At 45.8% G+C, this 18,963-nt stretch overlaps 2 protein-coding genes across 2 annotated transcripts; both read right to left on the bottom strand.

The window, feature by feature from the left end:
- Positions 1-5,465: 5,465 nt before the first annotated feature.
- LOC119768993 lies at positions 5,466-9,395 on the bottom strand. The gene has a single exon (XM_038260863.1). The coding sequence runs from the start codon at positions 9,393-9,395 to the stop codon at positions 5,466-5,468; it is 3,930 nt and encodes a 1,309-aa protein (XP_038116791.1).
- A 7,149-nt stretch (positions 9,396-16,544) lies between these two features.
- Positions 16,545-18,356, bottom strand: LOC6037560 (methionine synthase reductase). The gene is made up of 4 exons (XM_038264117.1): positions 18,103-18,356; positions 17,859-17,999; positions 17,553-17,792; positions 16,545-17,497 (listed from the first exon to the last, which is right to left on the bottom strand). Exons 1-4 carry the CDS (start codon positions 18,196-18,198, stop codon positions 16,619-16,621), a joined length of 1,356 nt encoding a protein of 451 aa, XP_038120045.1. The 5' UTR covers positions 18,199-18,356; the 3' UTR covers positions 16,545-16,618.
- Between the last annotated feature and the right edge of the window lie 607 nt (positions 18,357-18,963).

The raw sequence follows: 18,963 nt of genomic DNA, 5'->3' as shown, positions 1-18,963 counted from the left end.
TCAAACGAAAAAGCGACCAACCACCGGGGGTTGAGTTCTCTTCGGCAAAGTTGTAGGGTACGTTATCCATTAGTGGACCCCTTTCCTATAGTGGACCCTCTGAAGGGTTTTTGATGAAAAATTCAATAAAATCACAATTTCAAGCGTGTTGTTACATGCAAATCTTTTATTTGGCATGTTCAGCATCATTTAAATCAATGTTGACTGATATTGAATTGTCCTTTTTACCAAAATAAGTGTTTTGAGTTCGACATCTGAAATCAGCCATGGCCACTAGCGTTTTCACAACAAAACTGCATTTATATTTTATGATTGAATTAACTATTCAATCATTTTTTGACTGATTATTTAACTTCAGCTAGTCGAAATAATGTAATTCTAAGGAACTTTAGCATGAGCATGAGCATGAGCATGAGAGACCACCCATGGTTGTCCTTCTCCGTTGCTGAACAGGACCATAATATCCCATCAGCACAACCGGTCACACGCTTCAACGATCAAATGATGTTTCCCTTATCAACAGCATACATGAATGCGCTGAAAAGATAAAACATCACGATCATCAAAACTAGAGCCGTTGCTAATAGGAAACAGTCGTTGGCCACCAACGGCGCCCGCCATGTCAGTTTGTAGATCTCGAGGGAATGGGACGGGAATGTTAGTTAGCACAGGCTGCTACCAAGGGTGGGTTCTATACGATATCCACACCCCCGCGTGTGCCGGAAAACTACTTCTACTTGGGATTTTGTTAGTGGGTAAGGGTAATGGCCAGGATTCAACATAGAGGATGATGATGCGACCCAATAATCAATAAATTTTGTTTAATAGTGTGATGTATTATGCATTCTCAAGGCAAACAGTCGGAGTTTGCGGATGAGACTATTCCCGGTTATTTGGTGTTGAGTTTAGCATAAATGATTTAATCTTAGACAGCCGACTAAGGAAAGATAAAACCAACTAAAATGCGAAAACGCGAAACCGCCTGGATCGAAATACACACACAATCGGGGAGACAACAAAGACGGAAACGGCAACGAAAATAATGTAATTCTAAGGAACTTTACTAAAATAAAGCGAAGAACTGCTCATTTTCGAGCAAAAATCAGGGGGGTCCAATATAGGACAACGAAAATCCAAACTGTTCCAAAAGTGGACCCCTGTTAATTAAACCTTCAAAAATGAAGAAAACTGTGTATTTAAGCAAAAGTTTCTCTTAAACATACAATACAGTATGTAAAAAAAGTATTTACACCCCTTGGGCACTATGCACATTTTGTGATGAAACATGTAAACAATTTAATGTTGACAGAAACCTAGTACTACGTTTTGTTCAGAAACTCATGCCGAACATTTTGCTACAAATAGCTCATGAAAGGATGTTTTCTATAAAAAGTTATATAACAAATACTATTACAAAAATCAAAAAAAGGTGCAAAATAAGTTTGTACACCTTTCGAAAAATTTGCATTAATAAAGTTATTTGTTGACAAATCACCATAAATCCAGTCTCCCAACTCCAAATAGGCATCCTTGACTGATTAAAAAAATAATTTGGTTTGAATATAAAGTTTACTAATTACTTAGTATAAAAGTTTATATAACTCTGGAAATTCTATATAAAACTTATCAAATCTTAATTTTGCAAACTTCCAATTTAACTAAATGTCAATATATTACCATAAAATTGCTAAATAAACATTCTGGAGTGGGTATAACACCGTTTCGGGGGTCTTTGTAACGATAGAATAGATTTTTCGTTGGAATTTCGTACCAACCCGGAATAACGTCGTCGGAAAATCCGCCGGCATCCGAACCGGTCCACAATTCACAAGTCAACCTATGTGGCATCGGAAAGGGCATAAAATTACCGATCTTTTGATACCAATACATCTAGGTTTTCTATAAAACCCACGTTTTTAAATACCAAAAATGCTGAAGACGTAAAAAAATATAATTAATCAAAACTATGGTCAATTGTACTTAACTGAAGCATCATAATTGCAGTTTGAAATGATATTTTATAATAATAAATCAAGAACAAAACATTTTTTTAAATAAACATACGTGGTTTTGTCAGCAAATGTAAACAAAACTATTGTTTAGTTTTCGGTCAACCATTTATGTGATTAATATGAAAAAATGTGCATCAAAATTACTTTTTTTTTATTTTTTTTATAATTACAGTGATTTTTGAAACGTTTTCTCTGATCTTTTTCGGAAATAAATGGGTTTAAATGTCTGTTAGGTTTTTTGTTGTTTAAAGCCAAATTTGTTAACAAAACATATTTGTTTATGATGAAAAGTGAGCCAAATCCATCTTTTATTCATTATATCAATCATTAGACCTACACCATGCATCAAAACATCAAATATCGGTTAAATTTGGTATAAAAATAGTGGACCCGGGTCCACAATCGGATTATGGACCCGGGTCCACTATAGGAAAAGGGGGTCCATAACAGGCAAAAAAAACTTTTTTTCAAATGGCTATTTTTCTGCTCAAAAACAAATAAACTGATGAAACAAGTAGTTTAAATTGTTTAAAAGACTTCAGTTTTCATTGTTTTGTACAAAGAGTTATGAAAAAGTGCTTAAAATATTGAAAATTTGTGAAAAATGTGCCTCGGCTCTACTAAGGGGTCCACTAATGGTTAAAATACCCTAGAGCAACTTTCAGAGCAACTGAATATGAATCCGGTTTTATTATAGCGTGAAACGTGAATTTTATAAAAATCAAAATCCAAAAAAAAAGTTTTTCCACATACTCATACAAAATTGAATCTCTTTGCGCAAAGCGAGGACTAAACCAATCGTTCCCAAACTTTGGGGGAGTTGTTTAGGACACCAAAAGGATCTGAAAAAGTGCTGTGCTGGAAAATCGATTTGGATATTACACCAGTAGCGTGACCAGGCTCTGACAGAAGGGGGGGGGGCACACGCATGGGAATTTTTTTGATAACGGTGTTTGTGAATGACCCCTCTGACAAATCTAGAACAATGTTTCTGTCGAAGGGGGGGGGGCGGTCCCAACCAGCTCTCCACCCAAATGGGTCATTCTTTGATTTCAGAGGGTAGCCCGCGGGAACCGGATTTGGACCACCCTAGTATGTATGTATGTGACCAAAATAGTCCCCATTGTTTTTCAGGAAAGCGCATTAAAAAGACGTACAGATGAACAATTTAATGCAGTTTTTAAGTTGACCATTTGTAAATTACACTAAAAATTGTCGAAAGCTGCTTAGTGCAAATGGCGCTCAGGACCGATTGAAAACAAACCCCAGATTCTCATGATTTTGCTTCTGGAAAGTATCTCAGGTTCGTGGCACTAAATCATTGAAGTCTCCAATATCCCTCTCTGTAAGCTCTACCGAATGAGAGAAGGGAGCGAAATGAGGAAAACTGCCTACTACGAAGCTCTGTCTCTCACTCACTCTCTTGATAGCGCGCTTTTCGAACCTGCACTGTGAGTGAGAGAGTAACATTGATTGGCTTCTCAACAACGTTGAAGCATCATGCGTCTCCATTTGAATCCTTAAAATTGCTGGAAGGCGCCCGAATTGGACAATTTAGCATAGCATAGCATAGCATAGCATTGGTGTCTACCCGTAGCTGCTACTTCGTTATTGACCAGGACCCCCAAACATTGCTCCGTGGACCACAGATGAAAAGTAGGAACCAATCATCACCCCTTCGCAATTTTCAAAGGTCCCTATCGTGCTGATCAATACCGACGCCGGCCACGACCAGTGGTAAGACACGGGGAAGTGGATGGGAATGTTAGCCGATACTTGAGTGATGGGACCGCCAAATCGACTGCGTCTCCGACAAAGTATCACATGAGTTTTGAGGGGTTAGTAAGATGGGTATGAGGTCAGGATTCACTGTGGTAGGTGATGCGACCATGAGCAATTTGTTTATCGGTTGAAATTTTAAAAATCTTAGGCAGCCGGCTGCGGAAAGATACCTATCTAGGGATTTAAATATAGTATTAATTCGACCGCGATTCTCCAGAAATTCTCCGTCGGCGTGCCTTCCGATCAACGGTGATGTAGGAAGGGCTTCATTCATTAAAATTATTTTATATCATAAGCCTTAAAACATATCCGTCGACGTGCCTTCCGATCCTCGATGATATGGAAAGGACTTAATCCAGCAATACGACTTGCTTGTCTCAAAAAACAAAAATCGGATCGTTTCTATCGAAAACTATATAAAGAGAACAAAAATAAAATTCATCGGCCAACGAACGCGCGAACAAAAAATAAATGAAAAAAGAGGAAGAAGAAATCCAATCACCCCATGTACACAAATAGCGACACAAAAGAGACGGAAAATAACACGAATAAACAGGACTGCGCGTCCACACAGGCACCGCACTACTAATGCCATTATTTAATTATACTGACCAATCACCCCATGCACTCGAACAGCGACACAAAAGAAACGGAAAATAACACGAAAAAACAGGACTGAGCGTCCACACAGGCACCGTACTACTGATGCCATTATTTAATTATACTGACCAATCACCCCATGCACTCGAACAGCGACACAAAAGAGACGGAAAATAACACGAAAAACAGGACTGAGCGTCCACACAGGCACCGCACTACTGATGCCATTATTTAATTATACTGACCAATCACCCCATGCACTCGAACAGCGACACAAAAGAGACGGAAAATAACACGAAAAACAAGACTGAGCGTCCACACAAGCACCGCACTACTGATGCCATTATTTAATTATACTGACCAATCACCCCATGCACTCGAACAGCGACACAAAAGAGACGGAAAATAACACGAAAAAACAGGACTGAGCGTCCACACAAGCACCGCACTACTGATGCCATTATTTAATTATACTGACCAATCACCCTGTTCGGACCAGCAGGTACGGACAACTGAATTTTTAAAGCAGCTTTCTAGTGTAGCAGCTTAAAACTAAAATAGTTCAATTTATTTAGCATTTAGAATATCAAATTTTAGGTTACAAATTCACTTACATGAACAGTTTTCCTCCTACGCCTGTTTCTCACTGTAAGTGCTAATGTTCGCTGTTGGGCATTAGTTTGCCACTAATAAATACAAATTTCGAATTAGTTTTAAAATAAAGTGAATAGCCAATCATACTCACAGGCTCAATTATTCAATTATACGGTAAATTGACCTGCTTTCGTGACCAGTACACGTCTCACGTGGTGGATAAGTAAGAGCTAGTTTTGGAGAGCAAATAAATCAAAATCGGCCCTAATCAGGCAACAAGCGAGACCTACCTACTTATCCGAAGTTATACAATCAATTATATACCCGAAATTTGCTTAACTTTTTGAGAAAAACGAAATATTATAAAAATCTTTAGAACACGCCTTATTTGTTCAAGAGCTGGACTGTTTTTTTCCCTATTCTCTCGGTTCACATGATTATTCGTTGCGGACCGCCTTTCCGGCCACCGAGTTCTTATTATGCGTTCCCTTTTGCCTGTCGTGTTTCACGTGCTGCGCTAGGATGGTTCATCGCGGTGCCAACATCGCCCCGCCCCGTAACTCTGGTGGGTGGAGCCTCCTTCGCACCAGTTTTACGCTCCTGGATTTCTAGCACCGCCAGTTTGCTCACCGGCCGCTTCAGCTCTCCTCTGCATGTCCTCACCATCGCCTGCCGAATGCGTCTATCGGCACCCTTGAAGACCTCCGTCACGATGCCCCGGACCCAGTTACCGCGATTAGCGCCTTCCACGACGTAGACGACATCTCCACACGCGATAGGCTCCGCCTCCGCGTGCCACTTCGTCCGTTGGTTCAGGGTTGGAAGGTACTCCGCAATCCAGCGTTTCCAAAAGCAGTCAGCAAGGAGTTGCGACCGCTTGTAGCAGTCTCGGAGAGCTTCGGCTGGACTGGTCGATTCCGCGCGTTGAGTTCCATCGTTGGTCGACACTCCTCGCAAGAAATGGTTGGGCGTGAGAGCTTCGGTTGATCCTGCTTCGGTTGACAGGTACGTCAGCGGACGTGTGTTGATGAGATCCTCCGCTTCCGCCAAACTGGTCAGCAACACTTCGTCCGTCAGCTTTCTCCCGTCGTCGAACGCCTTCAGAGCTTCCTTGACCGACCTCACAAGCCTCTCCCAGGCCCCGCCCATGTGCGGCGCTGATGGTGGGTTGAAGTTCCAGCTCGTTCTGGCGTCGGTGAACTCTTCTCTGCATTCCGCGTCCACGCGTACGATCTCCTTACTCGCGCCCTGGAAGTTCGTGCCGTTGTCGCTGAAGAACTCGATGGGCATTCCTCTCCGGCAAGCGAATCGTCTGATAGCCATGACGCACGACTGTGTGGTCAAACTATGCACGACTTCCAGATGGATGGCACGCGTGGTCAAACACGTGAAGAGGCTGACCCAACGCTTTTCGGAACGCCGCCCGACCGTCACTGCTACTGGGCCGAAGTAGTCGACCCCGGTGTAGCTGAACGCCCGCTGATGTGGAGTCACACGCTGGACTGGAAGTGGTGCCATTCTCGGGATCGCCGGTACGCTTTTCTCCACCTTGCACTTCACGCACGCCGTCATCACCCGCTTCAGCTCGGCTCGTAGGTTCGGGATGAAGAAACGCTGCCGAAGCTCGTTGATTGCCGTCTCGAAGTACGCGTGGCCCATCTTCTGGTGATAGTACTCCAGCAGCTTCGTTGTCACTGGATGACCTTTGGGCAGGATGACGGGAAAGCGAACCTCAAACGGAATCATGGTAGCTCGCTCAAGTCGACCGTCAACTCGCATCACTTTCTGCTCATCCAGGAACGGGGTCAGCTTGTACAGCACGCTGCTCTTCTCCAGGGGTAGCTTCTTGTCCGCGGGGAATTCGAGGTTTTTAAGAAGGGTTGTCACCTCGTCCGGGAAGTAGTCCGCTTGCGCCCATCTCCACAAGTATGTTTCCGCCATCTGGTATTCTTCCCTCTTCAGCGGGACTGGAACTGCTTGCACGGTCCTTTTCACGAGCCCCTTCATCGCCTTCGAAAGAGGAAGTGCTTCGATCGGCAAACCCTTTGCTTTTCTGCGACAATTGGAGCGAAATCGAGCCAGGCATGCCACGGATCTTACCATCACCGTCCAGCGAGAGAAGTTGTGAGGATCGATGATTTGCTCGGTGACAATGATGCTGTGGTACAGCACACTCGCTCGCATCTCCTCGGGCGTGTTCAGCTGCACCTGCTGCTTCGAGATGGCCCACAGTCTCTTGGCTTCTTCGATGAATTCCGGCGCTCGTGACCATGGCCCGTCCGGCTCGAAACTGTGCTTTTTGTCCCACTTGGTGAGCATGTCTGCCAGATTCAGCTTTGATGGTACCTTCCGCCACTCGCTCTGCTTGGTCAGCGTCAGAATTTCGCCGACGCGAAAGGCAACGAATTGCTTATACTTTCGCTGGTCAGAATGGATCCACGACAAAGCAACTTCAGAGTCTGACCAGATGAATCGTTCCGCAATCTTGAGGGTGTGGTTCTCCTGCACGAAGTTCATGAGTCTCGAGCCGACCACATCTGACTGCAGTTCCAAGCGTGGGATGCTGAGCAGCTTCAGCGGTGCCACTTTTGACTTCCCGGACACGAGCGCGCAGATTGGGCCCATCGACGACATAATCCAGAAGAAGGCGACAGCACCATAAGCGCACTGACTCGCGTCGCAGAACACATGAAGCTCCAACGTCTCGTAGTTCAGATCGTGCGCGCCCTGGAAGTAGTACCGCGGGATTCGAACGCCTTCAACTTCTTGCAGGCGACTCACCCAGCGCTTCCATTTCTCCCACGCTTCGTCGTCGACCGCCTTGTCCCAATCACAGCCAGCCCGCCACAAGTCCTGGATCAAAATCCGCCCGAAGATCGTGAACGAGATCAGAAAACCTTGAGGGTCGAACAGGCTCATTACGCAGCTCGACACCACCCGCTTCGTGAGCCGCAGCTCTCCTTTCAAGTACCGCTCCAGATCCTCTCTCATCTCGGCCGAGAACAAGAACTCGTCGGTGCTCGTGTTCCACACAATGCCCAGTACTCGTTCGTAACCGGTCGTCTTGTTTTGGCTGAGGTGAACTTTCTGATCGGCTTCCTTCTCGCCCAGCGCGCTGACAACCTCGCTTGAACTGGCCACCCAATTGCGGATCTCGAAGCCCGCTTTCGAGTGGATGAGTCTGACCTCCTTCGCCCGCTGAATCGCTTCGTCGACCGTCGACGCGCTGTCGTAGTAGTCGTCGACATAATGGTTCTCCACGATTGCCTTCGCCGCCTCGGGATACTGCTTCGAGAACTCCTCCGCGTTCTTGTTTTTCACAAACTGCGCGGCACACGGCGAACAAGTTGCCCCGAAGGTGGCGACGTCCATGATGTACACCTCAGGCTCGGCCGTTGGGTCGTTCCGGAACAGGAACCTCTGGGCGTTCGTATCCTCCTTCCGTATGCGCAGCTGGTGATACATTTCCCTGATATCACCACCAAATCCGACAGGACGTTCACGGAATCGGAAGATCACGGAAGGAAGCGACGTCAGCATGTCCGGCCCCTTGAGCAGCTGGCTGTTGAGCGAGACTCCCGCCACAGTAGCGGCCGCGTCCCACACGAGGCGTACTTTCTCCGGCTTCTTGGGGTGCGTCACCACGTTCAGCGGCAAGTACCACACCTTTCGCGGATCGCACGCAGCCAGTTCTTGCTGGGAGGCCTTGTGCGCGTAGCCCTTCTGTTGATACTCGACGATTTGGCGCCGCACGTTGTCGTACAGCGAGTCGTTCTTCAGCAGCTTTCTTTCCAGAGATTTCAACCTTTTCAGCGCCATCACGTAGCTGTCGGGGAAACTTGTGTCGTCCGCTTTCCATAACAGGCCGGTTTCGTATCGATCTCCTTTCCGCACCGTCGTTGACTCCAGAATCGACCTGGCTCGCTTGTCCTCGTCCGACTCCGGCAGCAGCGCCATGGAGATGCCAGTTTCCTCGAGGAGGTACTGGTTCTTCAGGAGATCATGCAGGTCTTGGTTAGAGACTTGGTGACAAGCATGATGACCTACGAATCCAGCTGCTGGCGCGTTGTTCTCGTGGGGACCGTAGATCGTCCATCCAAGTTTCGACTTTACAGCGATTGGTTCTCCAGCGCCGCCGATGCGAGACTCGAGAGGCGCGTACAGGTGCAGATCCTTCAAGCCAATCAAGATCTTCGGCGCGCCGCGGTAATCTGCCACCGGGAGATCGTGCAGATGATTGTACTCCTTGACGACGTCGGCGAAGCACACGGTTTGTTCCGGAAGCTTCAGCTCGTTCACGGTGTGGGCGTTCTTGATCTGGAACTGAGTCGACACCCCTCTGGCAGAGATCGACAGGCAGACGTTCTCCGATTGTTTCTCCAGCCTTGAAACTCCAGCGGTCCACATAATGCGCAGCGGTTGAACTGCGCCGCGGACGTTCAGCAACTTCGTGATGGACTCGTCCACCAACGTGTACGAAGCTCCTCGTCCAGAAACGCGATAATGTTGACCGATCTGCCGCCGTTGTACAGCGTGACCGGAATCATCCTGAAGATCACCGGCTGTCTGGCCCGCACATCGTGAGCGTTGCAGTTGACGACCGTTGCAGGGACGTCGCTGTGCAGAAGTGCGTTGTGCCGTTCCTTGCAGTTTCCCACGTTGCACCTGAAGTTCATCCTGCAGCGGACAGACCCGTGCTCATTCAGGCACAGCTTGCAGAGTTGCCACTTCTTGACTGCGTCCAAACGATCCTCCAATTTCAGCTGCTTGAACTTCTCACAGTTGCGGACTCGATGGTCGGTGCGATCACAAATCCTGCATGGTCTTTTGTTGTTTACACCGGCATGGTTTGTGTCTCCGCTATTCTCCGCAGCAGCGTGAGTGTGAAGGTAGCTTTCGTGCGTTCTGGATCCAGCTTTTGGTTTGACGTCTCTGCGAGACTGCGGCTGATGTTGCAGCTGCGGTTCGGTGAACAGTGTGGCCTCGCTAGCGTCGGTCACGATGTCCGATAGGAAGTCAGCGAAAGTTCGGAGCGAGACGTGCTTCTTCAGCTTCTTGAACCGAATCCATTCGAGTTTCGACCCGGCGGGTAGTTTCTCCACCAGCTCTCGGATCAACAGTGGGTTGACCAGGTGATCGTTCATGTGGGTGGCCTCGAGGTGGTCTACGAGCTGCTGGACCACGACGCCGAAGTAAATGAACGACTCCAGACGATCCGACCTGGGAGAGTCGGCCTTCCGTACTTTGATCAGCAGCGTGTTGAGCAGCTGTTCGGGCCGGCCGTACAGCATGCGTAGAGTTTCGATCGCCGCCGGGACCTTCTCGGGCAGCAACAGTAGGCTGCGCACGTTGGTCAACGCTGGCTCCCGAATGCTGTCTTGCAGTCTGGCGAGGTTCTCGACGTTCGAAAATCCGCAGGCCAGGTTCGACGTCTCGTAGCTGCTTATAAACATTGGCCACTCTTCGCAGCGTCCAGTGAATACGGGCAGTTTTCTGGCCAAGAACTGGCGGGCAGTAAGCTGCGCCTTCGTTGGCCCCCGTAGCTGCTTGGGTGGTTCTTTTTCCCGCTCATCGCCCGACGAACTGGATTCCGTACCCGTTAGGCTTGTGTCCGAGCCGGACTCGTCTCCTTCGTTGCCGTTACCCTCTTCACCTGAGTCCGCCGATATCGGAGTCGGTTTTGGTTTGGGTACTTCTGGAATCGTAACTCCCGGATGCCGGAGCGGCGTTGAGATTCCGCTGGGGCCAGCCGTGCCTGAGGCATCGGGCTTCTTTTTGTCCCCTTTGGACTTCTTGATTTTCTTTTCCTTTTTGTTTTAGGACTCTTTGCCTCGGCCTTGAGTTGTGCCATCTTGGCCTCGAAATCTTCTTTATTCTTCTTCTGCTGTTCCTGGAACTGCTTCTCGGCAGCGAGTTGTTGCTCCATGAGCTGCTGCTCAAGGGCCAGCATCTGCCTTTCGGCCTCTTGTTGACGCTGCTGTGTTTGCTGTTGCAGCTCCAGGCGACGTTTGTGCAGCTGTTGTTCCGCGACGATTCTCTCCTCCTGGCGCTTCGCTTCAGCTTCCAGCTCCAGCAGGGTCTTTTCCAGGTCGTCAAACTTCACGATGACCTGGGTGACTTCCATTTCGGCCGCGCAGTTGGGGCACCTCCAGGAATCGTCCTTGACGCCCTTCTCGAGCTGCGCGCACTCGTAGTGGAAGAATTGCTGGCAGTGGTCGCAGAAGGGCAGATCACCGTCCTTTTCCACCGCAGCCTTGCAGATCCCGCAGCAATAGCCAGTGAGGTTGTTCATTTTTAAGTTTTGTTCGGACCAGCAGGTACGGACAACTGAATTTTTAAAGCAGCTTTCTAGTGTAGCAGCTTAAAACTAAAATAGTTCAATTTATTTAGCATTTAGAATATCAAATTTTAGGTTACAAATTCACTTACATGAACAGTTTTCCTCCTACGCCTGTTTCTCACTGTAAGTGCTAATGTTCGCTGTTGGGCATTAGTTTGCCACTAATAAATACAAATTTCGAATTAGTTTTAAAATAAAGTGAATAGCCAATCATACTCACAGGCTCAATTATTCAATTATACGGTAAATTGACCTGCTTTCGTGACCAGTACACGTCTCACGTGGTGGATAAGTAAGAGCTAGTTTTGGAGAGCAAATAAATCAAAATCGGCCCTAATCAGGCAACAAGCGAGACCTACCTACTTATCCGAAGTTATACAATCAATTATATACCCGAAATTTGCTTAACTTTTTGAGAAAAACGAAATATTATAAAAATCTTTAGAACACGCCTTATTTGTTCAAGAGCTGGACTGTTTTTTTCCCTATTCTCTCGGTTCACATGATTATTCGTTGCGGACCGCCTTTCCGGCCACCGAGTTCTTATTATGCGTTCCCTTTTGCCTGTCGTGTTTCACGTGCTGCGCTAGGATGGTTCATCGCGGTGCCAACACACCCCATGCACTCGAACAGCGACACAAAAGAGACGGAAAATAACACGAAAAAACAGGACTGAGCGTCCACACAGGCACCGCACTACTGATGCCATTATTTAATTATACTGACCAATCACCCCATGCACTCGAACAGCGACACAAAAGAGACGGAAAATAACACGAAAAACAAGACTGAGCGTCCACACAAGCACCGCACTACTGATGCCATTATTTAATTATACTGACCAATCACCCCATGCACTCGAACAGCGACACAAAAGAGACGGAAAATAACACGAAAAAACAGGACTGAGCGTCCACACAGGCACCGCACTACTGATGCCATTATTTAATTATACTGACCAATCACCCCATGCACTCGAACAGCGACACAAAAGAGACGGAAAATAACACGAAAAAACAAGACTGAGCGTCCACACAGGCACCGCACTACTGATGCCATTATTTAATTATACTGACCAATCACCCCATGCACTCGAACAGCGACACAAAAGAGACGGAAAATAACACGAAAAACAAGACTGAGCGTCCACACAGGCACCGCACTACTGATGCCATTATTTAATTATACTGACCAATCACCCCATGCACTCGAACAGCGACACAAAAGAGACGGAAAATAACACGAAAAACAGGACTGAGCGTCCACACAGGCACCGCACTACTGATGCCATTATTTAATTATACTGACCAATCACCCCATGCACTCGAACAGCGACACAAAAGAGACGGAAAATAACACGAAAAAACAAGACTGAGCGTCCACACAAGCACCGCACTACTGATGCCATTATTTAATTATACTGACCAATCACCCCATGCACTCGAACAGCGACACAAAAGAGACGGAAAATAACACGAAAAACAGGACTGAGCGTCCACACAGGCACCGCACTACTGATGCCATTATTTAATTATACTGACCAATCACCCCATGCACTCGAACAGCGACACAAAAGAGACGGAAAATAACACGAAAAAACAAGACTGAGCGTCCACACAGGCACCGCACTACTGATGCCATTATTTAATTATACTGACCAATCACCCCATGCACTCGAACAGCGACACAAAAGAGACGGAAAATAACACGAAAAAACAGGACTGAGCGTCCACACAGGCACCGTACTACTGATGCCATTATTTAATTATACTGACCAATCACCCCATGCACTCGAACAGCGACACAAAAGAGACGGAAAATAACACGAAAAAACAGGACTGAGCGTCCACACAGGCACCGCACTACTGATGCCATTATTTAATTATACTGACCAATCACCCCATGCACTCGAACAGCGACACAAAAGAGACGGAAAATAACACGAAAAAACAAGACTGAGCGTCCACACAAGCACCGCACTACTGATGCCATTATTTAATTATACTGACCAATCACCCCATGCACTCGAACAGCGACACAAAAGAGACGGAAAATAACACGAAAAAACAAGACTGAGCGTCCACACAAGCACCGCACTACTGATGCCATTATTTAATTATACTGACCAATCACCCCATGCACTCGAACAGCGACACAAAAGAGACGGAAAATAACACGAAAAAACAGGACTGAGCGTCCACACAGGCACCGCACTACTGATGCCATTATTTAATTATACTGACCAATCACCCCATGCACTCGAACAGCGACACAAAAGAGACGGAAAATAACACGAAAAAACAAGACTGAGCGTCCACACAAGCACCGCACTACTGATGCCATTATTTAATTATACTGACCAATCACCCCATGCACTCGAACAGCGACACAAAAGAGACGGAAAATAACACGAAAAAACAGGACTGAGCGTCCACACAGGCACCGCACTACTGATGCCATTATTTAATTATACTGACCAATCACCCCATGCACTCGAACAGCGACACAAAAGAGACGGAAAATAACACGAAAAAACAGGACTGAGCGTCCACACAGGCACCGCACTACTGATGCCATTATTTAATTATACTGACCAATCACCCCATGCACTCGAACAGCGACACAAAAGAGACGGAAAATAACACGAAAAACAGGACTGAGCGTCCACACAAGCACCGCACTACTGATGCCATTATTTAATTATACTGACCAATCACCCCATGCACTCGAACAGCGACACAAAAGAGACGGAAAATAACACGAAAAAACAGGACTGAGCGTCCACACAGGCACCGCACTACTGATGCCATTATTTAATTATACTGACCAATCACCCCATGCACTCGAACAGCGACACAAAAGAGACGGAAAATAACACGAAAAACAAGACTGAGCGTCCACACAGGCACCGCACTACTGATGCCATTATTTAATTATACTGACCAATCACCCCATGCACTCGAACAGCGACACAAAAGAGACGGAAAATAACACGAAAAAACAGGACTGAGCGTCCACACAGGCACCGTACTACTGATGCCATTATTTAATTATACTGACCAATCACCCCATGCACTCGAACAGCGACACAAAAGAGACGGAAAATAACACGAAAAACAGGACTGAGCGTCCACACAGGCACCGCACTACTGATGCCATTATTTAATTATACTGACCAATCACCCCATGCACTCGAACAGCGACACAAAAGAGACGGAAAATAACACGAAAAACAAGACTGAGCGTCCACACAAGCACCGCACTACTGATGCCATTATTTAATTATACTGACCAATCACCCCATGCACTCGAACAGCGACACAAAAGAGACGGAAAATAACACGAAAAACAAGACTGAGCGTCCACACAGGCACCGCACTACTGATGCCATTATTTAATTATACTGACCAATCACCCCATGCACTCGAACAGCGACACAAAAGAGACGGAAAATAACACGAAAAACAGGACTGAGCGTCCACACAGGCACCGTACTACTGATGCCATTATTTAATTATACTGACCAATCACCCCATGCACTCGAACAGCGACACAAAAGAGACGGAAAATAACACGAAAAAACAGGACTGAGCGTCCACACAGGCACCGCACTACTGATGCCATTATTTAATTATACTGACCAATCACCCCATGCACTCGAACAGCGACACAAAAGAGACGGAAAATAACACGAAAAAACAAGACTGAGCGTCCACACAAGCACCGCACTACTGATGCCATTATTTAATTATACTGACCAATCACCCCATGCACTCGAACAGCGACACAAAAGAGACGGAAAATAACACGAAAAAACAGGACTGAGCGTCCACACAAGCACCGCACTACTGATGCCATTATTTAATTATACTGACCAATCACCCCATGCACTCGAACAGCGACACAAAAGAGACGGAAAATAACACGAAAAAACAGGACTGAGCGTCCACACAAGCACCGCACTACTGATGCCATTATTTAATTATACTGACCAATCACCCCATGCACTCGAACAGCGACACAAAAGAGACGGAAAATAACACGAAAAAACAGGACTGAGCGTCCACACAAGCACCGCACTACTCAGGCGCCCGAATTGGACAATTTCAAGCAAAACATTGTAAAACGTCCTATCTCATTTTTCAAAACATTGAGAAAAACGAGGATGAAATCTGCGATTAGTTTTTCAATTCCTATTTTAAACATGTTTGCTTAACTGTGGATATTATTCAAATAAAACTCGTGAAACTAGTATTGTTATGCTTCCCCGTATTGAATTTAACGAAAACATTTAATTATTGCTGGAAAATTAATGATAAAACTACATAGGCCTAAAAAAAAGTTGGCAACAAGTGGGAAAAATGTTTTGCTTTAAAAACGTCGTGGAAATTGTGTCACGTTTTTGATGTTTCCGTTTAAAAATTGAAACTTGAATTGAAATAAGTTATTTTTGTGGAATGGTTTTCCAAGTAAATCTAGTGTTTAGGGATTTTTTTTACCGCGAACGTCTTTCAATCCTTTTAAAGAAATATTTTTTTAGCTTTTTTGTTATTGTCTTACATTCAACATCTAATTTGAGTTGTTCGACCCCATTTTAGTCAAATAAGAATTTTTAATAGCCTATTAAAATACCAAATTTATTTCCTCAATAATTTTTCACCGCCATCTTGGATTGGAATAAAAATAAAAATCACTTTACTGCCCATGTTCGCATAAAAGTCCCATATGCAAAAATAGCAAACTGAGAAAAACGCATTTGAAGTTTGTCCCATACATAAGGCTACATGTTAAGTTTTCGCGAAAAATCTGGATTTCCTCCTGATTTTTGGAACAAAGTACTGGATGTTATAGGCTCTTTTGAAAGCGCACACAATTGTGAACCAATCTGCATCATTAACTCAAAATCGATGAAAATGCATATGGGACATTTATGCGATCAGGGGCAGTTTAGAATAGTTTACAAAATTATGAAATGGGTGAAGTATTTAAAATTCTGATTTTATATTGATATTGTTAAATTATACGATTCTTCAATTTAATATTTCAATTATTTTTTTTTTGTTTATCGATGTTTTCAGTGATGAATAATAGAATAATTTTGAAAAATGCACAAATTGCAAAACAACAAATTTATTCCCAACAGTAAAGCTTATCTGTTACCAAACAAGTACAGTATTTTAAACCGATTCTCAGAACTCATAAATAAAACAAAAATGTAGTACGAAACAAGTATATTCAATCAAATATAGTCAATTTTCAGCTTTTATTCGGTCCACCAACCATCGCACTTTCAATAACGTATCATCGAGTAATACAAGTATTTGCCCAACTTTTTGTATTCTCCCATGAGCGCGTCAGCTTCCACCTTGGGAGTGCCTTTAATTTTACTCATGCAGGTGGCAATTGTGTCCTGTATTCTCGGCAGCATAGTTCGCCCCTCGCCACACAGATACAGCTTGGTGTTGTCCTCCTGCAGCAGTTTGATCAACTCTTCCTTCTTGTCCTCGATGATGTCCTGCACGACTTTGTACCGACTGTCCGGATCCCGCGAAAACGCTTCGTACACGTTGTCAAGCAAACCCTGCTGCACGTACTGTTTGATTTCCTCCTCGAAGAGGTTGTTTCTGTCCCGATGCCGGCAGCTGGTGAGAAGTAACGCCGTACCGAGCTTGACCTTCTTGTTGGACTGCTTTGCCCGCTTGCGGTACTCAAGGAATCCCAGGTACGGAGCAACGCCAGTGCCGGGACCGATCATGATGATGTTCTTCTCGAGGTCTTCCTCTCGATACTGAAAGGCCGGTTTGATCTGCCTCAGGTACAGATACACGTGCCTATCAAAGCGCCCAGCGTACAGAAGTTTGTTTTCGAGCATTGTTGTCGTGATGCCAACCTTGCCTTCGTTCAGCATCGCGAAAATGACACGCAGGAAGCCACTTTGGCTACAGTTGGCGATTGAATATGGCCGCGCAAGTAAACGGGGAAAGTGTTCGATCAGCATTGCCAGCGATGGACGACACGAGGAAAGGATCTTCAGCAGATGCAGGAAGGTCATCTCATTGCGCACGATGAACTCACTGTAAAAGCTGGAACCCTCCTTTGAGGCCAGGATTTCCAGAAGCCTTTTTTCGCAGGGATCGGACGTGTAGTTGGCCAGCACTTGCAGGGTAACCTGGGATAAAATGAAAGCTAATAAAAGAAGCCACAAGCGATCTTACGAAGCGTACCTTCCGCGGGATGATTCTGAAATCTATGCACTCTGTCAGCAGCCGCCGTGGCGTTATGAACTTGGGAATGTACGGTGGTATCTCCGGGTTCTTTTTCTTCACTGGTTTGGCCAGCTTAACTTCGAAACAGCAGTCCGCTATTTCCGCTAGGTGCAGCCGGTCCAGGACAAACGCCACATCCGAGGGCAGATTCTGCGTGAGTATTCCTATCGTGTCTCCCGGGCAAAACTCTTCCATGTTCTGTAAACAAACATGCTATTATTCAGTAACACTCAGCACACAACAGCACACAGTTCAACAACTCACGGGAGGTTCCTTGATGGTCATCTCATAGACCGTTTTCACGCCCTCTCCTTCCGCCAGGACTTTGTAGCCAATAATGCTGGTTTTGTGCACTGGCCCGGTTCCGAACGGCTGCTTCGAGTTACTCTGAAGGTGATCTTGCATCTGAAAGTGGTACCACAATCAGTAAAACACCAATCCTAAAAACAAACCCCAGAACCAGCCGCCGTAGTCGCGTCGGAACGCCGAACCGACTTGTCAAACTCACCACTTGCCCATTTTCGGAGCGGATCGTCTCGATGTAGTGCGCCGGCAGCTTCGGAAGCGTCAGGGGAGTATTTTTGTACTGCTCGATATAGTCCATGGTTGAATCCGGGGGCAATAAATTGGGCTGGCTTTTTACACACGCAGGGCCGCGAAATTTTCCTTCAATCCGAGATCCACCGGGCGATGCTAATAATTTACACACACGGGATTATAACAAACTCTGGTTTGACGTTTGACTGACGCAACGCACGAATGAAACTGACGCAAAGGCAAAAAAAGGAGAGAAGAGAGTGGGCTGAGAGAGTTTACATGAAATCATCGCGCGTGAGAAACCTGAAAGGTGAGAAAGTGAGCATATGGAATAGGGTGGCTAGGGTGGAAGCTAACCGAGATCACATTTATTAAAACTAGAGTTGGGCCTTCGAATGTATCCAGATATCCGGATATTCGTTCGGATATTCGATCGGATATCCAAAATCCGGAGCTCCGGATAGACGGATAATTATCCGATATCCGTAGGTATCCGGATATTTTCTCTCAAAACCATTAGAAAAGTTGAAGCGACCCCTCTTCGATTTCCAGAAACATTACTCTATGGGGTAACTTTGGACTATGATCACGAATCCGAGGTCCATTTTTCGATATTTCATGACAGTGGGGCGGTGCAAGCTAGTAACTTTGTAGAAAATTGATACACTCTAAAAAATAATAAGTTACAAAAAAATAAAAAAAAAACACATAGGGGAAAGTGGGCCTAGACGACCAAGACGAACAATCACTCGTACGATCGTTATTCTTACAATTCCAATATGTTACTAGCAATGCAATTAGTTAACTATTCTACCACATAACCGCCAACGGC

The sequence above is a fragment of the Culex quinquefasciatus genome, chromosome 3, assembly GCF_015732765.1.
Source record: "Culex quinquefasciatus strain JHB chromosome 3, VPISU_Cqui_1.0_pri_paternal, whole genome shotgun sequence".
Lineage (NCBI taxonomy): Eukaryota > Metazoa > Arthropoda > Insecta > Diptera > Culicidae > Culex > Culex quinquefasciatus.
Note: the sequence above shows the minus strand (reverse complement) of the source record. Positions and strands in the feature narration are given on the sequence as shown.